Source organism: Phyllostomus discolor, chromosome 1 (assembly GCF_004126475.2).
Source record: "Phyllostomus discolor isolate MPI-MPIP mPhyDis1 chromosome 1, mPhyDis1.pri.v3, whole genome shotgun sequence".
NCBI classification, from domain to species: Eukaryota; Metazoa; Chordata; class Mammalia; order Chiroptera; family Phyllostomidae; genus Phyllostomus; species Phyllostomus discolor.
This window is the reverse complement of record NC_040903.2, coordinates 13,357,076-13,384,242: the sequence shown is the minus strand read 5'-3', so window position 1 is coordinate 13,384,242 and position 27,167 is coordinate 13,357,076. Positions and strand designations below refer to the sequence as shown.

At 44.0% G+C, this 27,167-nt stretch overlaps 1 protein-coding gene across 6 annotated transcripts in view; it reads left to right on the top strand.

Moving 5' to 3' along the window:
• PPARGC1A (PPARG coactivator 1 alpha) overlaps window positions 1–27,167 on the top strand; it is a 632,304-nt gene that overhangs the window by 537,533 nt on the left and 67,604 nt on the right. For all 6 annotated transcript variants that reach the window (XM_028505630.2, XM_028505627.2, XM_028505626.2 and 3 more), the window contains one exon: window positions 1,639–1,818. In XM_028505630.2, coding sequence (XP_028361431.1) covers window positions 1,639–1,818 — 180 coding nt within the window. The remainder of the gene's footprint in view (window positions 1–1,638; window positions 1,819–27,167) is intronic.

Genomic DNA, 27,167 nt, shown 5'->3' with positions numbered 1-27,167 from the left:
CTGCTGCGTGTGACCCGTGCAATGTCGCCTGCCAGGGATGACAGGGGTGCTTGAGAACCCTATCTGCATAAAACTTGTTTTCTTGGAAATCTAAATGTCAAGCAGGATCTTCAGCTCTCTGCCCAGCTGCTGTCTGGACGGGAGTGATTCCACAGCGTCTCTCCTGGCCCCGGAGGGCAGGGCCCTGAGGGTTCCACTTCAGAGTGGGCGCCTGTTGAGGCAGACACTTTGGCGTGGGGGTGGATAAAGTCCCATGTCTCTGGCCTCACGAGATCCCTGCCGTGGGAGGTTTCTGTGGGGTTCTTCACAGGAGGCAGTGAGGAGTCAGCAGCCAGATAGCCAGTTCAAGATTAGAAGACCCCTGTTTTGGTAAGGGTGTCCACTTTTCTCCAAAAGCTACAGTGTGGGACAGTTAAAAGACCACCTATTCCAGGCAAGGAGGTGAAAGACAATGCCAGCCTAGGATAGCCTCGGTGACAAGCAGCCCAGCCACAGCAAAGCATATCATAAACCTATCAATATATCAAAGTCATTTTTAAAATGGCAAAAAAAGAATTCCCTTTCAATTCACTTCTAGTTTCGGAAATGCATAAATGATAAAAATGTGCTACTGTGAGTTTTCTTTCCAGATGTCAGATGATCCCAGCCACACACACGCACACACACACACACACACACGATTTGCATGTTAGACAGAGTGAAAGATATAAAAATTATTTTTAAGACGATGATTTTTGTCTTTCATCAGAAGGCATTTGATTTTGACCTATTTGAGATGCAGTTCAGAAGTTCATGAAAAGTCAAGTGAGACTAAAAGATTTAAATCACAATTCAAGAGAACCATGAACGAGTTAGAGGACTTTGCATCATTAGTTGCTAAATGAATTATATGGATTATGATGGTTAAAAGGAGCGTACATGGAGGAAGTTTTCCTAGGAGAGTTCTCATATTCTATTTTTCATTTAGCAGTTGTTTATTTTGTGTCTGTTTTGTGTGATGTCAATTCCAAAGTAAAATCAAATTTGTATCCCTCCCTCAGTGGGATTATACTCTAAGGGTAGGGTGAAATTTCCCATATAGTCAAGCAGAAAACAATTTGAAACTTGGTAAGTGCTGACTATCAAAGAGGCACAGACATGCCTTGGCCGGTGTGGCCCAGTGCATTGAGTGCCAGCCTGCAAACCCAAGTGTTGCCAGTTCGATTCCCAGTCAGGGCACATACCTGAGTTGCGGGCCAGTTTCCCAGTGGGGGGCGTGCAAGAGGCAACCACACATTTATGTTTCTCTCCCTCTCTTTCTCCATCCCTCCCCCTCTCTCTAGAAATAAATAAATAAAATCTTAAAAAAAAAAGAGGCACAGACAAATCTAGTTGACTTCTAACAGGAAGAATCAAAGACAGCTCATGGAAGCATGGGTTTGGAGGTAGAATTTTGGATCAAATGGATCAGGCAAAGTATCCTTCAGGAGCAAAGTGCGTTAAAGAATTTAGGGTGTTTTTTCTAGTGACCGAAACCCTGGAAACCAGCTTTGGTGGTGTCGTTGAATTAACCAGGCTTAATTCCTATCACATGCTGTTGCAGTTTAATAAATTCCTGAAGTTAATGAAAGCTTTTTTTTTTCCTCCTGCCTCCTGCAGTGTGCTGCTCTGGTTGGTGAAGACCAGCCTCTTTGCCCAGATCTTCCTGAACTTGACCTTTCTGAACTAGACGTGAACGACTTGGATACAGACAGCTTTCTGGGTGGACTCAAGTGGTGCAGTGACCAATCCGAAATAATATCCAATCAGTACAACAATGAGCCTTCAAACATATTTGAGGTAAGGACACCCCTTGGTGAAAATTAACTCCTCATTGAACTTGGCTGGGGCCAGACTACCATGATTGTTTGGCCTGAAAGCATAATGGCTTCTTGCTCTGCTTTCCTCAGAAGACTGTGTGTCACCGTTAGGCACTCGGCACTTCATATTTTGTGAAAAACAGGGTTTGGAAAACACATGAATTTTTTTTTTAGAAAGAAGGGGCTAAGGACTCACAACAAAGTGTGTTAATCTATGTTGAAATACCAAGGGATTGTGAAAGAACTAGTGACAAAGAAGAGCTAATGTCTAAACCTGTTTGTCCCTAATTCCCACAGAAAATGGTGCCTAATATAAATTACCATACAAGATGGCATTTCTTATTAACACAGTGGTTAGATGTCTACCTTGATTTGTTTTGCAAAGTAGATGAGCCATTTATTATTATGTTTTTAATCTATACCTCTGATTTCTATATATCTTGGGACTTCAAACCCAACACTTCTAATATTTACTTATAAATGAGTCAAAATGTATTTACCTTTCAGTTGTGAAAATTACCTCCCAAGTTCTATGCTCTTATGCCTTATTGGAAGCTTACCCTTCAGCGTTACTTTGAGGAAAGAAAGTTCTTTCCCACATAATCAGCACTCAGTTACTCAAAAATAAATGGTTTCTTGTAAGGACAAACATTGAGGACTCTGGCAAGTGAACTGAATGAAAGTTGCCAAACCAACCACTTTTCGGTGTCCCTACCACCAGCTCCACCACCATCATCTACCAGCTTCTACCTACAGGTTGCCAGACTCCATACAAAGCACTTTAAATGTATTTTTTTTTTGTCCACCAACAGAGACATTTCTTATACTTCGATGTTATTTGGTTGAAATCTTGAGTCATTAAGAAAGCCAATTTTACAATATTTATTGAGGTTTTCCAGCATCCAGCACATAAAAGACACGGGGTAAATGCTTACTGAGTCATTAAGAAAGCCAATTTGACAATATTTACTGAGTGTTTCCCAGCCACCAGCACACACGAGTGCTGGCTGAGTAATGAGTGGATGACGCTGGAGTCGCGTTAACGGCAGTAATAGTGCTAACGGAGTGGCCGACAGTTTGGGACACGTGTGCTCTGTGTGTGTCACCTCCCTCACCCCTCAAAACAGCCTATCGTCTGGGAGCCAGTGCCACCATTCCCATGTCACTCATGCAGACGCCAAGTCTCTGCCAGGTGCAGTGGCTTTCCCCCCGTTACACGGCTGACAAATACAGGCCCGGGGCTTGAACCCCAAATTTATTTGACTTCAATGCCGATATCATTGATTAAAAATAGAGTACCAGTGAATTTGGGTGACAGCCATCCTTGACAAAGACATATCAAGCTGCTTCTTCGCTCAATATATTTAAAAATAGAACAGAATCTTTCCTTTCAGTGTCGGTGACATGAGCAGGGGTAGCTGGTCAGCTGGGGCAGCTGTGGGTTCTGCCGGCGGCTGTGACTTTATAAAGCGTTGGGAGCATTACACGGGCCTTAGAAGAGGCCTCGAGGTGGTGGAGGTGGGGCCGGGAGCAGGAAGACATGGAGGAAGTGCTGAAGGCTTGTGGTTATTGACACTTTCCCAGGCTTCTCAGCCGGGTCTCAGAAAGTTCATGTGAGGACTTGGCTGGTTAGAACTGGTGAATTGAACATTCCTCATTCAGTACACTTGTCAGGTTACAGGTCCATTTTAAGTCATGCTGCATTAAATCAACAGTACTTTTGAAAAATGTCCATCTCTATAGACCTCTTATCTAAAAATCAGCTGTTCCATATTGGGCGAATGCCATGCGTTTTGGATCATGGTTACGGAATAAACAAAAGGCAGTGGGTGGGGGAGGGGGTCAGGCATGGTAAGGGAGTCAATCCTGCCTGGTGGGCTGCTTTAGAGAAAGACCCCCTTCTCCATGACCCTGTGTCCCCGTATTTCATGTTGTAGCACCTGCACGAGGTGCTCCTCATTGACAGCTTTGGATGATTTGGTTCAGTGACTGGTGAGCTATCTATAGATGCTTAGTCTACACAAACATGCCCTTGCGTGTTTTCCTGTATAACTTTCTACCACTGACGGAATTGTTTTCGATGCTCTAAGACAGCAGGTTCATTTACTCTAATCTATATCCTTAGGTCATTTTAAACCAGGGGCCTCAACTAAGGATCATTTTAGTCCCGAGAGGACATTTATCAGGGTGTCCAGACATGTTTCATCGCTGGGACTGAGGGCAGGGAGTGCTGCTGGCATGGACGCGGGAGAGACCAGGGCTGCTGCTAAATACCCTACAATGCGCGGAACAGCCGCCACGTTGCAGGAATATTTGGCCGCATGTGACGATGAAGCTAAAGTTGAGAAGCCTTGCGTTCAAAAAAAAAAAAGGCCGTTGAAATCCCCTTCATAAAACACTGAAGGTGACTTGGTCAGATTTCTGAGAAAAAAATGTAGTTAAAGATCTAGGGTAAGAAGAATCAGAAAAGCCCTAAAAAAATAAGCGAGGCACCCAGGGCCTTGAGATTGACACGTCAGGAATTCTCTTAGCGACAGACGGCAGAAGTGACTGTTTAGGTAAGTCCCCCTAACAGTTGGCTCTGAAGTCACAGAAGCCATTCTTCTCTGTCTGTGCAAAGGGTAAGGCCATGTGTGGCGACACTGTGACAGACAGCTGTGGCTTCCCTGGCATTTGCATACAGCCATGATGCCTCTACTCTTTGCCCTCTAGTGCTAAACTCGGGCATCTTTTTTTCTCTAACAGGGAGAAAAAAGGCATATGTTGAGCTTAGGTGGAATTCTAAAATTGTGTCTTCCCCTGTGAGGAAGGTCCGTAGGCAGCAAAGTAACCCTTGAACGGCCGCAGCTTGGTGCTGCTGCTTCCAAAGCTGTGTGTTCTGTGGAGCCGTTTCCCGGAGCCTGTGCCTTTAAACCTCCCACAGCGGACTTCAACCTGTGCTTACTTCCTTCCAGTTCCCAAAACCCTGCCTCATCACATTTGTGAAGGCCTCGTACTTGAGCAAGCCAAAACCAGTCACGGTCTGTGCCACCTCTGATATGCCAATAACAAGCATTATCTACGTCGGAGTCTCAGAGTCAAGCAAGGCACAAGGGGCAAACCCCTTGTCCCCACTCACTGAAGACACCCCTTGGAAAACGGAATGCAGCATTTCTGAGCTCAGAATCAGAGCAGAAAGGAGGGGCTATTGACAGTTACAGAGAGGCCGGCAGGATGTTAAAATGCTGGGAGTAAATAGGAATTTCTTCTTTTGGCCTCTTCCACATTGTTGGAATCTAGGTTTAATTTTTGTGAGATTTTAGAAGAAAAGGAAAAGGATGGAACTGAATGTCACCATTTGGGAAAGAGTGAACTCCTGAGGGGGGGCAAGGTGTGCCAACAGGCAGTTGCGCACGCAGGTTGAGTCAGTGGCCACACAAACAGCGGCCTCTGCTTGTACAACCCGTGTTTGGATGTGTAAGTGCAGGTAACCAGGTATGATTCAGAAGCCGCTTAGAAAAACAGGACACAGGGCCCATCGATGCAGCCTCCAGTGAATCTGATCCATGTGCCAGGAAAACAGGATACTGTCCCTGGACTGGCTGGGAGCAAGATTTATGTTTCAGAATATTGCAACATAACTTCCTTCCCCGTGTTGCCTTTGTGCTTTGTTTGAAGGAGGAGAATAAAGGACTATTTTTCTGCATGGCACTGTGTGGAGACCGGTGGCATAGGGTTCAATAGCACATTGCCCCTTCTGGGTCACTATGGGCTGCCTCGTCCCTGCGTTATTCTAACATCTGCTTTAATGGGCATCTTTCATTCATTCATCTGTTACTTAAGAATGCAGCTAGCTACTTGGGGTTCTTTAGAACACGGCAAATGAGAATGTAGTTGTCTCTAGCTCATTACTCATAGAATCTTCTGAAGCCTGCCTTTGCCAATGGGGGGAGAAGAGCTCACAGCTGTAGCCAGTGCTCATGTTAATTACTCGAGCTCTCCATAAGGTCAGATACGGTGAACTTTTATAGGATAAAAAGTGGGGGGCAGTGACCTGTTAGCTGTCCGTGAGGTCTCCTCTATATGCCGCCAAGGGAGCGGAGGGGAAAGGCTCCCAAGGATACCTGATCATTGGATGGAAATGTAGATCTTACGTGTCTTCTTTAGACTTTTGGTTCTACTCTATTTTTTTTTCTAAAGTGGGTACATAGTCTGTACTTATCGAAAAGTTAGAAAGCAATCTTGGCTAGTCCATGGACTGTGAGCATTTTGCAAGCTGCTGGGAACCTCATTCCGTGACATTTTCCTAGGCATTTTCTTAGAAAACAGCGGAGAGAGTGAAGCGCTCAGTAAATATTTGCAGTGTAATGGGTGAGTTGACAATCACGTGTTTACTACTGGTATGGAGTGCAGGAGATACTGTGAAGATTACCTACAAAGCACAAAAGGTCTGTGTCCTAAGGAAAAGAGTCTGGGAGGCCAAGCAAAGAAATGCAAACGATGCGAGACGGTGGGTATGTATGCATACATAAGTGTACATGCGTGTGTTCAGATCTTTTAGCCAATTGAAACGCAATGTACATGTCTGTACGCACAGGGTTGCGTATACATTATATACTAACAATTGGCAAACATTGCGAGACTGCGTGCGTGCATGGATGTCTGTGTGCGTGTGAGTGTGTGTGTGTCCCTGCTGAGGGGGGAACCGGCAAGAATAATGTCACTGAGGCTGATACGAGAATGAGAGTGAAGTGTTCTCGTGGAAGGTGTAAGGAGGCAAGGAGCTTGGTTGACTCAAACGAAAATAAACATTGGTGGGAACATAGGAGTGGCAGTACATTTGGATTGAGGGTGGGTAGGAAATAGAAGCTGGCTAGGAGAACCCAGCGTACATGGCAGGATGGCAGGCAGGAATTAGGGTGTCTCTAGAGATTCTTTTTAACGCAGCAGAACAAAGCAAGGGAGATAGTGACGAAGAGTGATAATTCGGATAGCTGTAGGAACTGTGGACAAGCACAAAGGAGGGGACATTGGACAGCAGGTCCAGCCACAGCCCTAGCCCAATGCGATGCAGGGGCAGAGAAGGGACAAGGTGACAGCCGAAGGGATGCTGTCTAGGGAACAAAGACTTGAAACACCTCGAAGGAAAATTCCATCAGCCCCAATGAATGTGGGTTGGGTTAGGCAGGGAGGTGAAAAGAATGTTAACTCACAAGCCTTCCAGAGAGAATCGGAGCGGCATGGCTGCCTCCCTGGCGAAGCTGCTGCCCGCCGGCAGGGGCTGAAGTACTTTCTCAGACTTGTGAGTTGTTTTACAAAGGGGCTCTCCATCTCCCTGCTGCCTCGGGGCAGAACATGGTTAACCCACTCCCGAATGTACGTGGTGTCTGCTTTTTCTCACTTGTCTCCTTGGAAAAAATTCTGCAGCCTTCCATGGTAATGAATTCCTGCTTCTGACGGCATGTGTGGTCAGACCGACTTTTCTATGAATGGCAAACCTCTTGGAATTTTAACAAAACAAACAGAGGGAAAAAAAACTGTGCGTACGAACCATCTCACCTTGATTTAATCATCAGGAGAATAAACTCTCCTTTGTTGTGTGAAAAGACTGAGTTAGTTTACAATAATCGCTTTTTCAAGATTTCTGGAATTTCCCATTCGCAATCAATAAATGTTTGTCATTTAAATTAAATTTATGGCCCACAACCAGATTTTTGCCACACTTGGTAATGACACTTACGGAGAACATAGACTTCGAGTAAGAGAATAATAGCCATTTAAGTGGGGAAATAATTGGCTATAACATAGGAACATTGAAGAATGTTGAAACTCATGGAGACTTATGGAGTATTTTAAAAATTTATGTTGTACTTATCTTTGCATTTGTAGCCTACCACAAAATTCCAAATTCTGGGTATAAATCAGCGAGATGTTCATCTTGGAAAGTCACAAATCAGGAAGCAACGATCTGACCCAGCCCGAGTGAGCGCTGCTTTAGCGGCACATCCTACCGTCAGCTCATCTTGCAGGGAGTCTGAGCAGTTTTGTTCGTGTGTGTGTGTGTGTGTGTGTGTGTGTGTGCATGCATGTGTTCATCCCACCTCCATTAAGGACTGTTTTAGACTTCTTGGCTTGATACCATCTGCCTTATCTTGGGAACATCTGGTTTACTACCCTGTTCCTTCCCCGCGGTTATGCTGACCACTGGAAAAATGGGCCTTGGGAGCCCAGGCCCACAGCGTGTGTCTGTGGGCATCGGCCCCTGCGGATGAACAGCAGGTCGCAGGACGCTCGGCCCTGACCATCTTTCACCACGGCTGACTGACTGACTTCCTTGGGGGTTGCTTCTGGGAACGTAGGCGTGGTTACAAGAGATGAGGTTGGCTGCTGTTTTGTAAGGAAGTCGATCCAGTTCTTAGCCATTTGCAGCTTGGAAAGTGAGAATCTATATGTTTAATTAGGCACAGTGATTGTAGGACACTCTCTTTTGTGATTTTCTGGGCGAAGACCAGCCACTTCGTGTCAGATACGCTGGGCACTCCAACAAGTAGGCGAGCCACTTGAGGATCCCGTCTTAGGCTTTCGCCACCTCCCAGACCCTCGGGTAGGTCTTCTAAATAAAAATTACTCCAGCTGGGTGTCTTTGCCGCCAGAAACATGGAGACCCACATTCATGAGGAGGGGCTCATTGCCTCTTGATTTACTTCAAAGATATTAGTCCCCATTACAGTAATCAGGAATCAGGATGCAGCATGGGACACACTGTCTATTTGTACAGTACCTGTGACTGCTTGTGTAGCAACCTTCTACATCTGCCGTGTCTGTTTGCCCCCGTCCCGTATCTGTACGCAGTGTCTTGGAGGCTCGGCCCAGCAGATGGTTCACCTCTGAATGAGATCAGCACACACAGCTGATAAAAAGATGAACATTCAAGACTGCCTTGTTAAGCCAAATCTTTCCTTCTCTGCTCCCTACCAGAGACTTTACATTTTTAATGAGGTTAATTTGTCCCTATAATTATATGCCTATTCATTTAGCAGTGAAAACTTTTGTTGTGGGTTTTATAAAACGAATTGCCTGTGGCGTAAAACCGTTTTGTAAGGACCACTCCCCCCCCACCCCGCGCCCCCCGTTTTTCTTTAACCTCTCAGGTTACTTCCAAGACAGTGCACGCACAGGTCTACAGTTTGAAAGCAAAGCTGGATATACTCTGTTTTACTGTAGCCTGCCAAAGATGCTGACTTACCAGCAGCTAGAATGAGAGCGAGGGAAAGGGGGAGAGAGATACACAATGAAATACACATTCACATTCTTGGCAAGGGCAACATTTTACGAAGACAAATGACTTCTTATCCATTACACCATTTGTCCCTAAACAATGATAGCCAATAACTTTTGTGCCTTTTCTGTTCCAAAATAACGTAACAATCGCATACTTTCAGATTCTAAACACTAATACTTTGTAGACCTGCCCATCTCCATTACTACTGCAAGTTATTCATTCAAGGTTTGTGGCAGGATAGATTAATGAATGACCAGATCTTGTGTAAAATGACTTGGCCTGACTTTTAAACAACTACCTCCTTTTTCTTTCTGGGACAGTCTTGTGATTAGTGTTAATGGGCTCTAGAGACCAATCCCCAAAAGAGCTGTTTTTCTCCCCCAGAAGTAACTTCCTTAAGTGTTCCTCCTCCTTTTTCATTCTCTCCCAAACTTCTGCTCCATAGCAGTCAGTTCAAGGAAGTCCAAGCAGGCCGGTAGGGCAGGGAGGAAGGAGCAGACCCAGTCACCAAATCCTTGGTGGCCGATGCCCTTCCCCATGCCAAATCAGCATGATTTATCAGAGCGCTGTCCTTAGCACAACGGAGTCCAGAGTGAGTTCCTTGGTGTCCCTCGCTCAGTAGGCATAGCTGGAGCTCTGAACTTTGAAGGGAAGCCTCAGAGCTATTTGCAAAGTGCTGGTGCTTAGTGAATACTAAATTACACTTAGGAAATAGTCGACTGCTAGCAGTTATACTTCATTTTTATTCTTGACACAGACACCTAAATCAGAGAACAGTAACATTTCAGAGATTATGGAAGCAGTTTGGGTATGTTCCAACACTATAATAGGATCAGAATTTTAAGGCCTTTTGTATTATTACCAATAGTCACTTAGTTTCTACTGCAGTGTACTTTGTAGGGAATTACAGCTTTTACTAAAAAGATTAAAATGCTATTATGCAAATGATTGCAGTATGTTATTATGTTTACAAATTAACATCCATGGCTCAACACACAAATTAACTAACTATTTTATCTATGTTATTAAGGATTTAATAAATAACTGTTAATAAAAATGGGGAGCTTGGAACACTTACTAGGAAACAATTGTGATTTAACACAGAACTCGAGCATGGTGTTTAATGTTCTAGGTGATATAATGGTAAAATAAAGTTGCGCGGGGCACACAGAGGAACCAGGGTCGTGTGAACTGCAGAGAGGCTTGTCCGAGATGCTGATGACCGTGAACTCGGTAGATTTAGGCTCTCCTGTACAGTGGGCAGCATATCAATAAATCTAAGCAATGCACACACACACCATCTTCTATAAATAATGAGTTTATTGAAACGATAATTGTCCTTTATGGCACATTTGATATGTTCCATACACGCAGAGAATACTTTACTCTAAAATGCAGCTTGGAGCAGATTCTGCTGTGGCAAGTAGAATTTCGCTGTGGAATATCGCCGTGTGATAAAAGAGGAGAAGGCGAGGCTCAGACTACGATGGCTTTACAAACAGGCTGCAGATTGCTATTCCTGGCTGTTCATAAGAGATCATAAAAGCCAGGAGATAAGAACTGCCAAGGTCCCCGAGAAATGAATGTATGTGATTATGTTATCTTGGGGGTTGGATTTACCAGACAGACCGACAACACCTTGACTTTAGTCCAACAGGAAAAGTAGAAAGAAATGCAGATTTTGGAGAGCAAACTTTGTGAAAACGGGGAAGTTTCTAAACACTGTGATTAAAATGTTACAAAAGAGATCCAGGGTTCTGGTAACTGAGTCCTTTGCTAGATCTCCAAATGAGAGGGATAGGTGTCAGCTAATATTAAGCAAACAAAAAGCAAGATGGATACAACAGAATTACTAGAAAATCCTGGAACAACCTCATGCATATTTCACATTTTGGATTTATTTATCTGAATAGCCAAATAAAGATGTTGAAGATTCCCGTGTAAACAATAGCTTTTTTTTTTAGGTCTACCTACACATAAATAATTAAATTAAGTAATAAATAAAGAAACCATTCCATTTTTAGCTCTACCTGCGGAGGGCCACTCACCTGAGCTTCTCAGCAAGACTATCTAGGTGTACTTAAGAAACAGAAGCGTGGGGAAGCAATCACACACTTGGTCAGGGTTTGGACCCTCGCACACAATACAAGCAATTTATTTTGTTCCAAATAGCACCTCTGTTGTTGGAAACTACTTATGCAAATTCTGATATCTAGCTTGAGCAAGGTGCCCGGTTCCTTCATTTCGTTCCACATTTGGGTAAATTGTGTTGTTCTTCCCTCTTCCAAATGTGTCCTTGTGGAAGCAAACACTTGCAAATTGGTTGGAGCTTGCTAAGAGAAAGGAAGGGGGGTGGGGAGAGAACAGGAGGAAAAAAAAAAACCCAGAGCCAGAGGAGTTGCGGGGACAGCTTATGATTTGACGGCCTGTGGCCTTGTCTGGTTCCCAGGCACCTGATCAGGAAAGTGGTACAATCCTGTTGTGCAGGCGATTCTGGACCCTTTGCCGACGTTCACCTGACATGCCCAAGGTTTAAATACCTGCTGTAACTTTACACAGCACAGTGGGAATGCCTGCCTGTGTGTGTGCCTACACATTCACACTCTTTTTTCTAAAGACAGCAAAAAGAATAGTGATACTTGCCATAGAAGGGTGGTAAAATAATTAGTCCAGGAGACAAATGTCTTGGCCCGTGTTTAAACAGAGCTTTAAGGACACAGTGTTCCCAACAGTCACATATCTAAATACAAACCGGTGTCAGCTGCCACGCAGACCAAAATGTAATAGCTTGCTTTCACATAGGTCATCGTCAACCCATTTTGGTCACAGTCACACTGCACATCTGTTTCTGCACGCTGCAGCTTCTTAAGGTGGCATTTGGACCTCCCAAGAACACAAACAACCAAGCTATAAATTGCCACTGCTGGAGTTATTTTGAATAAGTGTATACTGTTTCATATTTATAATGGCGAAGCTTCATAATATTCACAGTGAATATATAACACCGATCAGTTCAACAAGCATGAAATTGTATGTTGTCAACTTGTCACATAAATAGAGCCATATTCTGGCTTGCGATAATGTTGAACTAACATTTTTTTCCCCCAGAATTGTCGAGAGGGTCACGAAAACTTGGGGAGGGAGCACTTGCTTTGGGTAGATAAAGCGCCAGGGCTATTGTAAAGTTGATATTACTGTTGATGAGTTCCTTTCTTCCCCCTCCCTGCAAAGCATTCGCTTTTCTTGGGTGAATGCTAATTGGCTAATCTGGTGTGTTTCTTCTGTCATCCAATGGTATCACTTTCAGCCAGTGCTGGAAGCCTTTTTTCGGGTTGTGTATATGTGAGGAGCTTTTTTTGTTCTCCTTTAAAACAATTTTTCGGTGTTTTTTTTTTTTTTTTTGCCTTTCTTTTCTTTAGTGCAAAGCTGTGCTAATTGTCATGAAATTCTCTAACTACACTCTGGAAAGCCTTCTCGGTGCATTTGCAGTTAATTCTTAATTCGCTGCCAGAGCACTATGAAGTGAGAACTGAATGTTTTGGTCAAACTTTCCCATGATGAAAATTTAGAGTGCTGCAGAAAAGAAATTACTGAACCAAATGTGCAACTGACAAAAAGGAGAGCGGAGGGAAAAGGAAAGGTACCCACCGGTAGCTCGGGAGAAGTGCAGAGAGAGCTTCCACAGTGGCTGATGTTTCTGTACCAGGGGTGGGAGTAGAAATGGGTGCCAAGTGCTTTTGCACTTTTGGGAAATTCTTAGGGTGCCCAGATCCTGTCCTTCTTCCTTCAAATGGCCTGGAGACAGAACGGGTTGCCGTCTGTATCTGCAATCGTGTTGCTTGACCTGGTTAAGCGGCGCACTGTAAAACCTCAGGACGGTGCTGTCGAACGCAAATACTGCTGGGGTACTTACTAACACCATCTTTTCATCCCGTATCCCTTGTCCTAGGGGTGGTCACGTTTTCTCCCATGAGCTACGACTTCCGGGCCAAAGCCCTAGGTCTCCAATTTCTGCAGAGTTTCACATATCTGAAGTCATATCATGGACTTCAAAAGCCAATACTAGTTTATTTACCCTTTCATAAAAAGATAATGATTGTCAGCCATGGGAGTGCTCATCATCTTACCAGCATCTGGGGACACAGTGGTTAGAAGGGGACACAGCCCACGGCTCCACAAAGCACATGGTGTCTGAGGAAGACAGGCCTTTAGAATCCGGGGAGCCAAGAGCTTGGGCCTTGGTAGTGAGGCAGGGACTTCTGCACCCGCCTGTTACCCTAGTCATCGCTAACAGATAAAGTCTGCCCTTCTCTGGGCTGGCACACTTACCGTCTTCAGCAGCGCCTTCACCTTGAAGTGGGATTTGCTGGAGAGCGTCTCTCCAGGCGCTCAGGACCTTCTATTCCAAACTGAGAGCACAGGTGGGGCCCAAAAGACACCAGACCATGGGACAGAATGTTTGACAGGAGACACCTGGGATTTATGGTGTCTTACACACAGGGTATTGATGAAAACAGCGGTTTGCTCCTTGCACTTGCTGAGGGAAGACAAGAGGAAGGCGACCTCAGGGAGGAGAGCGAGGCTGTGGGCAGAAACTCCTGTAATCAGCCAGCAGGGCTGGCATGGTTAGACTGTGGCACCCCTGGCGACGTGTGTGGGGATCCCCTCGGGAAAAAAGTGTTTTGTACCATTCTAGGCCTGTTGACCTTTCTTTCTAATAATGATATTTCAGTCCCGCTGGAAGGGCTGGCACGCTTTTCTGCCTATATGCCACATCCCTGAACATGTGGCTTTTCTGTTCCTTAGAGCCTTCTTGTTGGCTCGTGGGACAGTCCTGCACAGGGACAGTCCTGTTCCCTCCAGGGAAGCATGGTCCTTGTGCCTTGCCTCTCATCACACCTCCCACACCTCCATAGCACTTTATTCACGTGGATCGCTCTGGCTTTCCGGTGTTGCTCCAGCGTTCGTCTCTTCTCCCCAGTCCTTTCTGAGGAGTTTATTTCTGCTTTAGAATGGTGCTTACGTAGGGAAAATGCTCCTCTATTATAGGAATGCCCTTGGTTTTCCATGGGCTCTTGGCCTAAGGACATTAGCTTCCCTGGGTGCCATGTCGTTTGTTCAGATGAGAAGCTGGAGCCTCTGTGTATTCCAGGCATAGTTGTCCTGGGTGTCCAGGGATCCCTGCCAGCTCAGATTCTGTCCAGAAATGTTCTCATGTCAGGATCCTCTCGTGTCTTGCCAGCACATGCTTTGCGGAGACACCCTGCTCTCCTCTCAGCTGCACATATACCAGCCTGGCTTTTTCTTTCAGGCAGTGCTGCCCAATGGGCAGGCTCGCCTTCCGTCCCCGCTGGAGAGGAGTCTGGGCATGCGCCCGAGCATGTGAACGCAGCAGCGATGTTGCCATGCTGCCCGGGATATGTGACTTCTTTCCCCTGCTGGTCCCCAATTCCAGGGCTCTGCATGCACCAGCTTTGAGAGTTACATTAGGTCACCATGCCACTTTCTAGCTCCTCTAATCCTATCACTGGCCAATCCCAGCGATGTAGCTGAGGTGGCTGCTCCTGTCCTAAAGGAATTTGTGTCAATTTCTCCTGGGACAAATCCACTCTGGACTGCTTTGCAATATTTGTTCCAACTTAAAAATTTGACATAGCCATTCCATCCACACAGTAGCAAAGAATTTTCTGTGTTTAGGTGCACTGGAGATAGCTGACAGTCGCCTGGCCTTGGCAGATAACTGGGGCTGGTGATCCACGTAGCGTGATCCATGCCCGGTTTAATGTGTCTTTGAGTGGCAAATGTGCCTTTTCCCTGAGTCAGCAAAAGGCACGATACCCTCTGTCAGTCCTGTGTCACCTCCCCGCTGCGTCTGTGATACAGTAAAACGAAACACGGATCCCACCTTTTCCCTTTAGTTGCTGGTTTATTTTTTATTTCCAGCTGTTTTAAAGCAGAAAGAAAAGATGTATGCCCCAGAGATAGGGTGCCTTTTTATTTCATCACAGTGGTCATTTTTGTAGCTCATGTCAGTAGACCTCATTTCTCTGGCCATTATTAGCTCAGAATTATTAATTGCCTGAAATAGAGCCGACAAAGGTGCCACTTGTGAAATCGTCTCTGTGGAGACACACCAGATGCAGAAAAATGAGACCCGCAAACTCACTGCACTTTATTCCCAGATGAGCTCCTCCAGCCCTCACTCACACTTGCTGCCTTTTGCCTTTCTTAGTTTAAACCAATCTAGTCTGCTTCCCAAGCACATGAGAGATAAGAAGAAATCATTTAGAAAACTAAGGAGCCGGTAGAGGCAAGGAGATGGTAGCAGGAAGTAGGCCTTGGCCAAAAGAGACCAGACTAAAAACTACCCCAGGTAGGCAAACACTCAGAATAGGACTGTCTGGGGCCATTTCACTCGAGAGCAAATTGGCCTGTGTTCCTCGGGGCTGCATTTCTCAACAGCTCTCAACAGGCATTTTGCATCACACAACACTACAGAAATCAATTTTTACAATTTCTCAGATGGGGGGGATATGTAAATGATTTTGAAATCTTTTCATTAAATGCCTTAATAAAAAAAAATTAGGTGCTTAGCACATCAACTTCTTGGTTCATCTGCACAAGTACCTTTGGGGATTCAGGCCCAATGGGGAGAGATCAATGAGGCGTGTGTACAAACATGCATCCACATTCTTAGAGCTCAGAGATGTCCATGGAGTCTTCATACTATCCTGTAAGTCTTTCCTAAATAACAGTAGTAAATAAGAAAATGCTCCATGAAATATGGAACTTCATGTTATGGTCTGCCACCTTACTTCCTCCCTAAAAATGTACAACCCTTAAAATCCCCTCTAATAAAAAGACCGTTGATCTTTTTTTTCTTGTCAATAGTCAATACAGATCATTCACTGTTCAAGAGAAATATATCTCAGGAGAGTTATCCTGAAAAGTAACTTCCTACATTACTTTAGGATGAACTTATTTTCCACCTCTGTTGCCTTCCTATTTTGTCCTCAAATTAACCACCTATTCAACCATGCACAATTCACACATATGTATTCATTTGGAGCACACTAAATTGTAATATGGGTACTATGTGTAATTCCTCCTTTTCCCCCCATTTTCTTGGTGATTGTTATTAATAAACCACCAACTTTAGCAACTGCAAAACAGTCACTAAAATGTGCTGTTTGGTTTTGGATAAAGGATTTCCAAAAATGTACAGCACTGAGTTCCTCAAATCTAATTTCTGTCTAGAAACCCAAGGAATGCTGTAACTGTGCCTTCTTTATCCCAACTCTCTCACCCAGCTCTGCCACCTTTCACCTGAAGGGAGAGGATGGACAGCTTGGGTGTTTCTGTGTGGATGCTGAGCCCTGGTGGGTGACGACCTCGTGCTGATATTCAAACTTCAGCAATTTCAAAGAACGCTGCCCACGCCGACGGCTGTGAGCAGCCCGGCTCCCCTGATTCTTCCTCACGCCTATCTTTTGTGTGAAGGCATTTGTGTCTCTCCTCATGTCCCTTTCAGGAGCAATTCTTCCCCTGTTCAATTTTTCTCTTTCTTTTTATGGCTGTCATAATAGCCCCTGATGTAGTCAGCCGGCGATGACCCTGTCCATCACTCACATGTAAGCTATTCTTGAACCAGCGGATGGTCCCTCGGTGACCAGGTTCATTGTGCCAGTGGTGGGTCTCTCCACCCGACCTTTCATCCGGTAGCATAAAAGCCGACTCCAGGCTGTGTGCTAGGCTGGCTGCCTCGCCATCTCACGGATCTCCAAGGAGCCAAGGGTGGTGGACAGGAGCGTGCCCATGCAAATCTAGTACAGAGGCAGGGACAGAGAAAGGTGTGCCACTGGGGGTTGTCAGAAATTAAATCTGTCTTCCTTTGAGTGCCAGTGGAAATAAGTCTTAAGTGGTGCGAGTCCAAAGGAAATTTCCCACAGACACCATTTCCATACATTTGATTCTCACAGGGAGCTGTTCTAAAGGCTGATTGTTTGGGTCTGTGTTCAGTTGGAGCCTTCACCAGGCAAAGGATAAACTTGGAGGTCCCTAAATTTAGGATACTATTTGGGGCCCTCTTGGGCACAAAGTGTTTATGGTCACACGGGCAAAAGAGCATCTTTCCCCGTTGTGAAGGCCTTTGCGTTGTGGTTCTAGCTGTCCAGGTGGTAGTGTTCTGGCCGTGCTCCTCCAAAGTTATTTTATGAATTTTATGAGGGAAAGGATATTCTTTTAGCTGGTGCCTCATTACCTCCTCATTGGCCAATGCAAATCCATGCACATTTTAACTCTATCTTGGTATCTGTTAATAGGTGGATTTATAGCATTTCTACCAGAGAGAGAGAGAGAGAGAGGGAGAGAGAATGACCTTTCCAGCCATTCAGACCAACCATGCTAAAAATAAGACGTATCAAAGATCTGAGAGCGTGTTCTCTGAGAGATGGTTTGTAAACAGAGCCAACGGCGACAGCAGTATGTTGTATGCCTGCCAGGGTGGCTGTGAGCTCACCTTCTAAGTCACCGAGGAGACTTGCTGCCCAGATTAAGATACCTGGGTCCTCCTGACGGCGGTTCTGAGACTTGTGGCTGCGTTAAGCCAACGTGCAGTGGCACGTGAGGGCACCACCACGTTCCCATAACAACCATGGAGCATTCGCCCCTCTCCCCTACAGCAGAGGAAAGGTTTACCACACTCAATGGAGAGCTAAAGAATAGGTTCCCCATGCGCTGTTCCCAGCTCGGTGCCCATAGTTCCTAACCTGTTTTGACTCTCTCAGGGCATGCTGACTTCACATGTTCCCAAATGTTTGGTTGTTGTCACTGAAGTTTCCTTGTCAAAAATCATAAGAAAAAGAATCGGCCTCTTGTGCAACGTGACCGCATGACCGAACAAGTGTACTGTGCCGTCGTTGTCTGGTCGTCACCTGATGTCTCGGAAAAGCTACGCACAGGCAGAAATGGCGGAATGATGAAAGATGGCTAAGGTCTCACGGCCTTTGGGATTTTCATAAGCTGTCAATGCTTTGGACCTTCCCTTATGTTATAGGCTATGACTGTAGACACCAGGGTACAAAAACAGCAAAGAGAAGGGATCCCATTAACCCCACTTTCTTTCTGGTTTCTGTAGAGCAGTTGAACGCATGGTCATCCTTGCTATTTTAGCAAAGGCCTTGACGAGATGACTTTGTGGGAAGGGAATGATCTGCTCCGTCCAGGGAGATCAGCTGGCTCATGTGTAACATTCAGGGTGCTACTGCACCGGATGCTCTGATACCGGGGCTCATTTTATGAATTCTCAAATTGACCCACTTATCACTTATTTGAAGAACACCAACTATAGGCTAGGCACCAGCTCAGGTGCTCACAACATGACGATGTATTATGTACATAATTCTTAAGGCAGAGGAATCGGTGGTCTGGTGAAAAAGACAGGCTTCCACAACTAATTATAAGGTAACGGGATGAATTCAGTGGTAAAGTTAAAAATAAAGTGCCAGGAAGACACAAACAGTAAAAATGCCTGCCGAAAGGGTGACAGGAGAGGACAATGGATCGGTGTTGGTGGATTATTTACTCATGACACTCTATCACATCCGAAGTTAAACATATACTTATTTATTTATGAAATGTAGTGACTGTGTTTCTCACCTCTTGGGGGGAAGACAGAAAGACCAAGAAAAAGGATGTACATAGTAGGCTCTTAATAATATCCTCTAACGAATCTCTCTTCTAAAAGGGCCCATCTACATTGTGCCCAGCAGTCTCACACCTCATTAGATTGTAACAAAAGCAGCAGAGGGAAATAAGAATTTGTCCATCAAGCGCCCGGGGCCGTATCTCTGAGAGCAAATGTGACAAATTGAGTCAGAAATGAATTAAATAGTCAGCTACAGCCAGTCCAACTTAAAAAAAAAAGCCCTGAAATGACCAAAAATGGAAACATACTCCAGTTATCTGCATTCACAGTACAGAACAAATTTGGTCGTATTGAAGATAATTCTCTAGTGCCCGCTATTTTTAGCTCAGGGGTAAGCTCCTCTAAGAGCCTTTCCGGCATTGCATCCTTTAACCTGGCCTAACGAACTAAGCCAATAAGCTGTCTGATTTCCCTCGTCCGTCCAGGAGGAAGAGAGATAGCTAAAACAAACCATTTGCAGGGAAAATGTTCGGCCTATCTCGTATTAAGAGCTTTTTTCATATGGATTTTTAAAACATCCCAATATTAAGTGTTGCCTGTCAGAGACCAAAATGTCAAGCTTTGCTGTTTTGAAATTGTAGGCTCATGGTTATAAAAAGAGGATTTTATAGGCCCAGTCTAATGGAAATAAACATTACTCCATTACCTTCAGTAAAACCAAATCTTTACAGTTCAAGCTATCATTATTAATGTCTATGAGAAGAAAGAAACGTTTCCAGGGGGTTTATTTATTTTTTTTAGGCAAAGAAAGACGGGCGAGCTGCACCATAGCAAATGAAAGTTTTCTTAGAGCTTTCTCCTCAGTGACTTTGCAGTGTGTAATTTAAAAGCAGAAAGCAAAGAAAATGCAGTTTTAAAACACTTGGCTGGCTATTCCTGGTATCTTTCTTTCTTACATATTAACAACTCTTTGTGAGACTATTGTTCTGTCAATTCTTGTCTGTCTGTCTCTATCTAGTGCACACAAACAACTTTATCAGCCCTTTGCTGTTCACCACTTTCTTTGTGTGTGTGTGGCGGCTTAGGTGTGAGCTATTTCAGTTTAAATCCTATAACCGCAGGTGAAGATTACAATGCTTAATGCATTGTCATCGACTCTGTTCGTTAGAAACAATGCTGTTAATCAGCAAAGTCCAGTTGACCAGGTGACTGAAATTCAGAAGACTGAATTTGCCAGTTCAGAATGGGCTGGATTTTACCCACAGATGCTACCTGTCAAGCAATCAATGGCCCGATACTTATTGAACTCATATTACATGCGAGGCATTATGCCAGATGTGGTAGGGGGTGGAAAGGTATTTAAAGCAGGACCTCAGTCAAGGAGCTTTAGCACCGAATTGCCCAAATTAGATGTGCATGCCTGTGGAGTGGCAGTCAGGAGGTTGAGGGCATTTATAGAGATCCTACTATGACCCAGACAGCCTCGCTAGGTCTACTGTCTTACAGAGTGAATCTATCTCAACCCCCAGCCTTCTCGCAAACACGGTATTGGGCCCCTGCTGAGTACCAATCACTTCCATTGGTTATGCATGGTTTCTGTCCTCCCATAGTTTAGGAATGTAGGCATTAGTATTTAATCAGAACTCAACTTTCCTGGTTCCCACTGCTTCTCTTCAGTGTCAGGTGTATGGAATTGGTGTTTTCTACCAGGAAGCCTCAGAGCAACTGGCCAGTTGCATAGCCATCTTTGGGGATATTGCTGTTTTGTTGAGATGCTCTCTGGACTGTTAAATGATTAAGTGGTGCCTATGCTGTAGAGAACGGGTGGGCTATGGGCATTCGTCACTCTGCAGTTGCTACCTGCTGCCAATGAGGTGTTTGTCGCTGGGCAAGCTGGCTTCTGATCTTTCGTCCCCTTTAAGACTGGCTGTTAATCTTTAGCACGGGCTGTCTGTGCAACACAGTGCACACCAGTTGCCTAACTTCTTGTTTGTGTGCTCTCAGGGATCAGAAACCAGCTTGCCTTCCCCCACCAAGATGCATACTTTAGGGTCACTGCCTCTGTCTCTCTGTCCTTTATTCTCCACATTTGGTCTGTCTCTTAGGACTTCCTTCTTATTCTTAGGTGAATGTTTACCCTCTTCCCTGGTCATTTCGTTTCAGCCCTCCCTACCTTCAACTTAGTTGGTTATGGCCTCTTTAATGCCTCCTGCTGCCCTCTGTGAGTGTTTCAGCTACCCCCAAAGGCGTCTTATCCTGCAAATGCCCTGCTTGGTTATGAAACGATCATTGTTTTTCAGTTCTATGAGCCTAGAACTTGACCAGAAACAATGGTGCACATAGAAGAAGTGTATGGGCCTTGGGAATGATCTTCCTCTGGGGACGCATCACGTTATGAGAAGACAAGACTCATCTATGGGACATGATGGGTGAAATGTGGGTGTTCACTCAACAAAGCGCCATTTTAGGCACCATGGACAATAGAAGAGTCAGTGACCTGGCTCCTGCCTTTAGTTTCCATTAAAAACTAGTCCCCTGAGGAAACATGTGATCATTGGCATGATATTAGCAAACTACTCCGAGAGTTGCGGAGGTGAGAAAAGATCCATAAGACCTGTGGGAGAAGCCGGGCTGTGGAGGCAGCCTCTGCGCTAGATCTTCCAGATGGAGAGCAATTTCCATTGGAAGAGAGGAGAGGGAAGTATTTTTAACGCCAGCTTTCATCTCATTATTTACTTAACACATACTTATTCATCCCCTCCCCTGTGCCAGGGTTTACACTAAGTGTTGGCATAACAAACTGGATTGGACAGAGACAATGGGATGAACAAAGTCGGCAGAGAGGGAAGCCGACAGGATGGTTGGGAAATAGGGACTAATCTAACTGATCAGAAGAAAAACTATTAGACGCAAGTGAACAGAATGTTACAATTGTACCACAGTTGGCCGTGAACAATGTGGGCCCCTTAAGTCAATAATCTGAGAATAACTTTTGACCTGCTGAAAACTTCACAATTGTATTAACAGCCTACTGTGGACTGGAAGCCTTACTAATTAATTAACACATGCTTTGTATGTTATATGTATTATATACTCTATTCTTATAATAAACTAAGCTAGAGAGAAGAAAGAGTTAAGACATTAATAAGGCAGAGAAAATACATGTACAGTATTTATTGAAAAAACATTGTGTGTAAGTGGACCCATGCAGTTCAAACCCTTGTTGTTCAAGGGTCAACTGTGAATAATCAGAGTGAGTTAATCTATCCATAGGGAGACTGAGGCTCAGGCACGGTAAGCGACCTGCCTAAGCGATATCAACGTTAAGCCAGGACGAGCAGGGAGAAGAGGGTTGACAGGGTATGTTATCCTGGTGGGAGAGTTACCCTAGACAGAGAGTGCAGGCAGGAGCCCACTCCTGTGGCTTTAAAGCTAAGGGCAATAGGGCTGGAAGTGGGGGTGATGCTGACAATGAAAGGAAGAGATGGGTGTGGGAGACTTTGTGCAGAAAAAATTGATAAAGCTCTTGATCACATAAAGTGATAGGTTCGATGCTGCAGTGAGAGAAAAGGGAGTAAAAACGGCTGTGATTTCAAGCCCTGGTGAACTGAGAATTTGGGGTCAATTAAGGAAAATAAGAGAATGGGGGAGGATGTGGTTCAGGGAAGGATCCAAGAGAGATGATGGAGACGGTAGTGTGTGTAGATTTCAAAGCTCATGGGGCAGCTGCTATGGAAGGTCTGTGAACAAATTACAATAATAATTGAACTGGGGAGCACTTATGGAAGTCGTTATGAGGAGAGCGTCTTAAAGCTGCAGGCACGGTGGAGGAGGGCTGTCAGGGGTCCCCTTTATCTTTAATAAAAAATATTCAAGATTTTTCTTTTGCTTTGAGGTCGATCATTTGCCAGATTTCTTTTTGCCAATAGTGATAGTAACTTCGGGTATTTTTAGGTGCCTGGTGCCAGGGCTAAACATTTTGAAACAGTGTTTTAATGTAAAAATAATTTTTAGAAGTTGAATTTAATGAATTAAAAGGAGCACAATGCAATATACAGATGATGTATTATAGAATTGTCCACTCAAAACCTATGTAATTTTAGTCACTAAAGTCACCCCAATAAATTTAATTACAAAAATGATCTCATCTGCTCCTCATAATCACCATAATGGGCTGGAGGTATTACTTCATTTTACAGTTCAGAGAGTGAAGCGCAAATGAATCGCTTGCCCGGGGCCAAGTTACAGAAAGTAACCAGAGGCACAAAGATTGCCTAACCCCACGACTTACGTGTTTAACCACGCCCTCGCACTGCCTTTCATTACTTCATACCTCTACTGCCAGGCTCTGCGCTTCTCGTCGCCTCCTACTCCCAGCCTTTTTCAAATTTTCCGAATGCTTAGAATTATTTCTGTCATCTTGTTTTTAATCCTCCTGAATTTTAAAATCACAAGAACCTCTCAAACTCAGGAAGTGTTTCCTGATTAATTCCACACCTACCTAAACAGCTAGCAGACCTTGTTGGAGTAGGTTTCACGTTATTTCGTGGGGAGATCAGCGGGAATCCATCCTGCTGCACAGGCTGGTCTGTGGAGGTTTGCGTTTGCAGAGGACTGCGCTTGAAAGTACCCGTGAGAACTCTAAGGCCAGGAACTGTTTGGGATATTCTTGGCCCCCGGTGTATACGCTCTTGAAACTTGTTGACTTACGGACCAAGATTTTTGTTGGCATTTGGTTGAGAAGGAAGACAATGACAAATTACTGATAATACATGCTACAATTGGCTTTAAATTCCTTAATTGAATGCTTGGGTGTGTCTTCATAAGCTAGAGATTTGGGAGACTATGTCCGTGAGGTAAGTCTCCTGAAAGACAAGTTTAGTGTCAAATATATAACCCTTGTAAAATACAATTGAAAATAGATATGTCCACCCTGGCCGCTGTGGCTCAGTTGAGTGGGGCATTGTTCCATGGAATGAAAGGTTGCAGGTTTGATTTCCGGTCAGGGCACATACCCAGCTTGCGGGTTGGATCCCTGGTTGAGGTGCATAGAAGACAGCCAATCAATGTTTCTCTCTGCCTCTCTCTTTCTCCCTTCCTCTTTCTCTAAAAGCAATGGGAAAAAAATAATAAATTTAAAAGAAGAAAATAGATATATTCCCCCAAATAAACCATTTCTTACAAATTATACGTTCTCCTCCCTCAGTAGGTGCCAACTCATTTTGCATTTGTAGCTGTGCACCCTTTTTCTTAATGTTTTGGGTTAAGGAATGAAACTGTGCCTTTTAAAAAAAATCTCTTTAGTATATACAATTCCTGGCACGTAAAAGTAGCCCAATAAACACATGTGATAAGACTACATGTTATTCCCTGAGCTAATTTATAAGTAGGGATGATGATTTTCATTTCTTTTGGTTCCTGTGTTCTCCTAGGAGTTCTTCGGTTCCTAGTTCAAAATCCTGTGCACAGAATATGTTCAGTACTGTCTAATGAATACACGAATTAATGGCATTTAACTTGTGATCTACTAAAGTATCCTGGAAATATTTTCAGGGGACTGGGAAAATTACCTGAGTAACAAGATCTGTTGAGTAGCTGCCAGGCTGGGTCTGGTGACTATCAAAATCTCTGGTCAGGCCAGAGCTTCCCTCTCAGCTTGTCCCCTCTTTGTTTTGGATAATACAGGTTTTTGTTCATTGATGTTTAAGATAAAGTGGTGCCCATTTTGCATTGCTGGTTACGTTGACAAAACAGGGCTTTATTGCTGCCTAAACATCAGGAGCACTCACAACCACTCCTGCCGCACACTGAGAGAGGGCGGTTGTGTGTGCTTGCCCTTCATTTGAAATATGTTGTACTTAAAGGTCATAGTGTTCCAGTTTGGGTAGCAAATTATTGATCAGGGTATTATGGTAACAGCTTTCCTGCTGATTGGATAAAGATAAATATCTAAGAATGCAACTGGTATTACCTGGCATGATTGTTTTTCCCAAGGGTCCGTTCATCCCAGAAAAAGGCTAAGAGTGGTCAGCAGGTGAAGACTATCAGGCGGAGTGCAAGCCAGGGTTACCCAGCGCCTTCCAAGCACTGCTATTTGTATTCCGGGCCCTACTTCCACTTGCATATCCATCTTTTTACTCTTTGTTCAGGATTCCTCGGCCTTTTGTAATTTTTCCGTTCTTCCCCACTCCTTTTTTACTTTTTGCGTAAATACTCCTATTCTCATCCATTTTTTGAAGGATGATGAGGAAACACGATCATTGCAGAATTCTTAATTGTCTAATATAAAGCCCTTTATCGGGGTCCCATTCTTCTGGAATTTTCTGTACTATTTCAATATTCTTTTTTTTTTCCCTTATTGACCAGGATGTAGTAAAACTCTTTGCCCCCTTGGTATTTTATTTTAAATGTTTTAGTTTTTGTTGATGTGTCTTTTTGCAGTCTCCTAATTTTCTTCCTACTTCTTTGAACACATCTTTTCTCTCTCCTTTGCTAGAAGATGGTAAAGGTACCTCTCCCTGAGACTTTCAGCATGCAGGCAGGTGAGAGCTAATTGGACGACCAAAGATCACATCTCCAATGGCTCCCTGGTGTCTCTGCGTTGACCGTGTTGTCATCATCTCGGAGTTGGGTCATGTCTTGGTCTGACTTTGAGGCTGGCATTTTAAGCAGCATCACTCTTCCCTAATTCACAAAGGCAACCCAAGGAAGAAGAGTTTATGAAATGATGCTTGAGAAGTCTCCTAGTATAACTTTATTTCCTGGGCGTTCCATGGAATGGGTAATGTACTGGAGTGGGCTGGTACTAAAAGTTTTTCTAATAATACCTTAATTTGTATTTATAACACTATATTTATATTATATTAATCTAAATTTATATGTTGTCTTAATTTATATTTATAGCTTATGTCATAAAATATAAACATAAATTTATACTTCAAATTTATACCATTTATATTTATATAGTTAAATATATGTTTATATATCTTAATTTATATTTATATTTTAACCCATAGAGTCAGTCCATGCATTTGCTAATTTTTTTCTGCCTTCCTAAAAGGACTAGAAAGCAAATGTTCTGTAGTATGGGATGCATTCTCAGAATTAAGAGGTTTGTCAGTCAATAAGCTAGTGATGGCAAAGGTGAGATTTGACTCTATCTTTCCTCCCAGTTTTAACATATTACTCCTACATGGCATTTTTCATATGTACAAAGGGGCTATCGATAACTTACAAAACCAAATGAAGGCTACCTCTGTCCTTCACAATGAGGAAGCCAGGAATCAGAGGGGTTTCACCAAGTTCCTGGATGTGGGCAGCTCTCTTTCTCCTTTGCACCCCAAGAGTCTGCAGGCAGCAGGCGCAGCAGGGCAGTTTGGAGGTGGGGCCCTGGAGTCAGCCGGGACTGGGTTTTAAATTCTAGTTCCACCACTTCCTTGTGGTGGGACCGTGGATAAGTTTACTTAACCTCTCCAAGTCTGTTTCTTTTTTCCTATAATAGTGTCTGCTTGATAGGGTTATTCTTTCATTCAACAAACATTACTGATCACTTATTACATGTGAAAAACCTGGTAGACATTGGGGGTTCACTGGTGAACAAGAGAATAAACAATCCTGCTCCCCTGGAGCGTATGTTCTAGTGGGTGGTTTTTAGGGTGAAATGAGATAATGTGTTGAAAGTGCTCGCTCCATGGCTGGACTATGGTGTGTATGTGAGACATGTTTTTTGACACAATGAACAAAAAGCCTATGAACAACTAAAGGTGATGATATTTGCCTTTCGTCTGTAGGTATATTTATAAAGATAGTCACTGTAGTAGTAAGAAAGTCTTTACTTTTGGAAGAAGGAGTCTATTCTATGGAAAATAATCAGAATTTAGCTATAATCATTGGGATTTATCATTTCGAGTTCTCTGGTTGTAAACAACAGAACACACACAAAAAAGTAGAATGAGCTCTAACTTCTCCAAGAAGAATAGCAGGAAGCTATCAGTGGCTCGTGGAATTGATGAGAGGGTGTTGAAGTGGGCTTAGAAGTCTTGCAACAACACCGCAAGAGAATTCCAATCACAGTTCAAATTTTCATAGGCTTCCCCTGGGTTCTGTGCCAGCCTCTGTGCGATGAGCAGAGTGTGGGGCTTTTGCTTTCTGACTCCCACTGTGTATCTGGTGGAGAAGGCCTAATTGTATAAAAGGAAACCGTGGTGCTGTGACAAACATATTGGGTAGTCAAGAAACAGCACCTGAAATCTCTAGGGTCCTAAAGGTGGCTGGAGGGTTGCATGAGTGTAGAGTGCTTGACACTAAGGAAAGGGATGGGGTTCTTGCTCTCAGGTGAACAGCAGTAATTCTACCACCCAGTGGCTGTCGTCTGCAATTCCATGAATTCCATAGTGCTGCTATTCCAATGACTTCTGCCTTT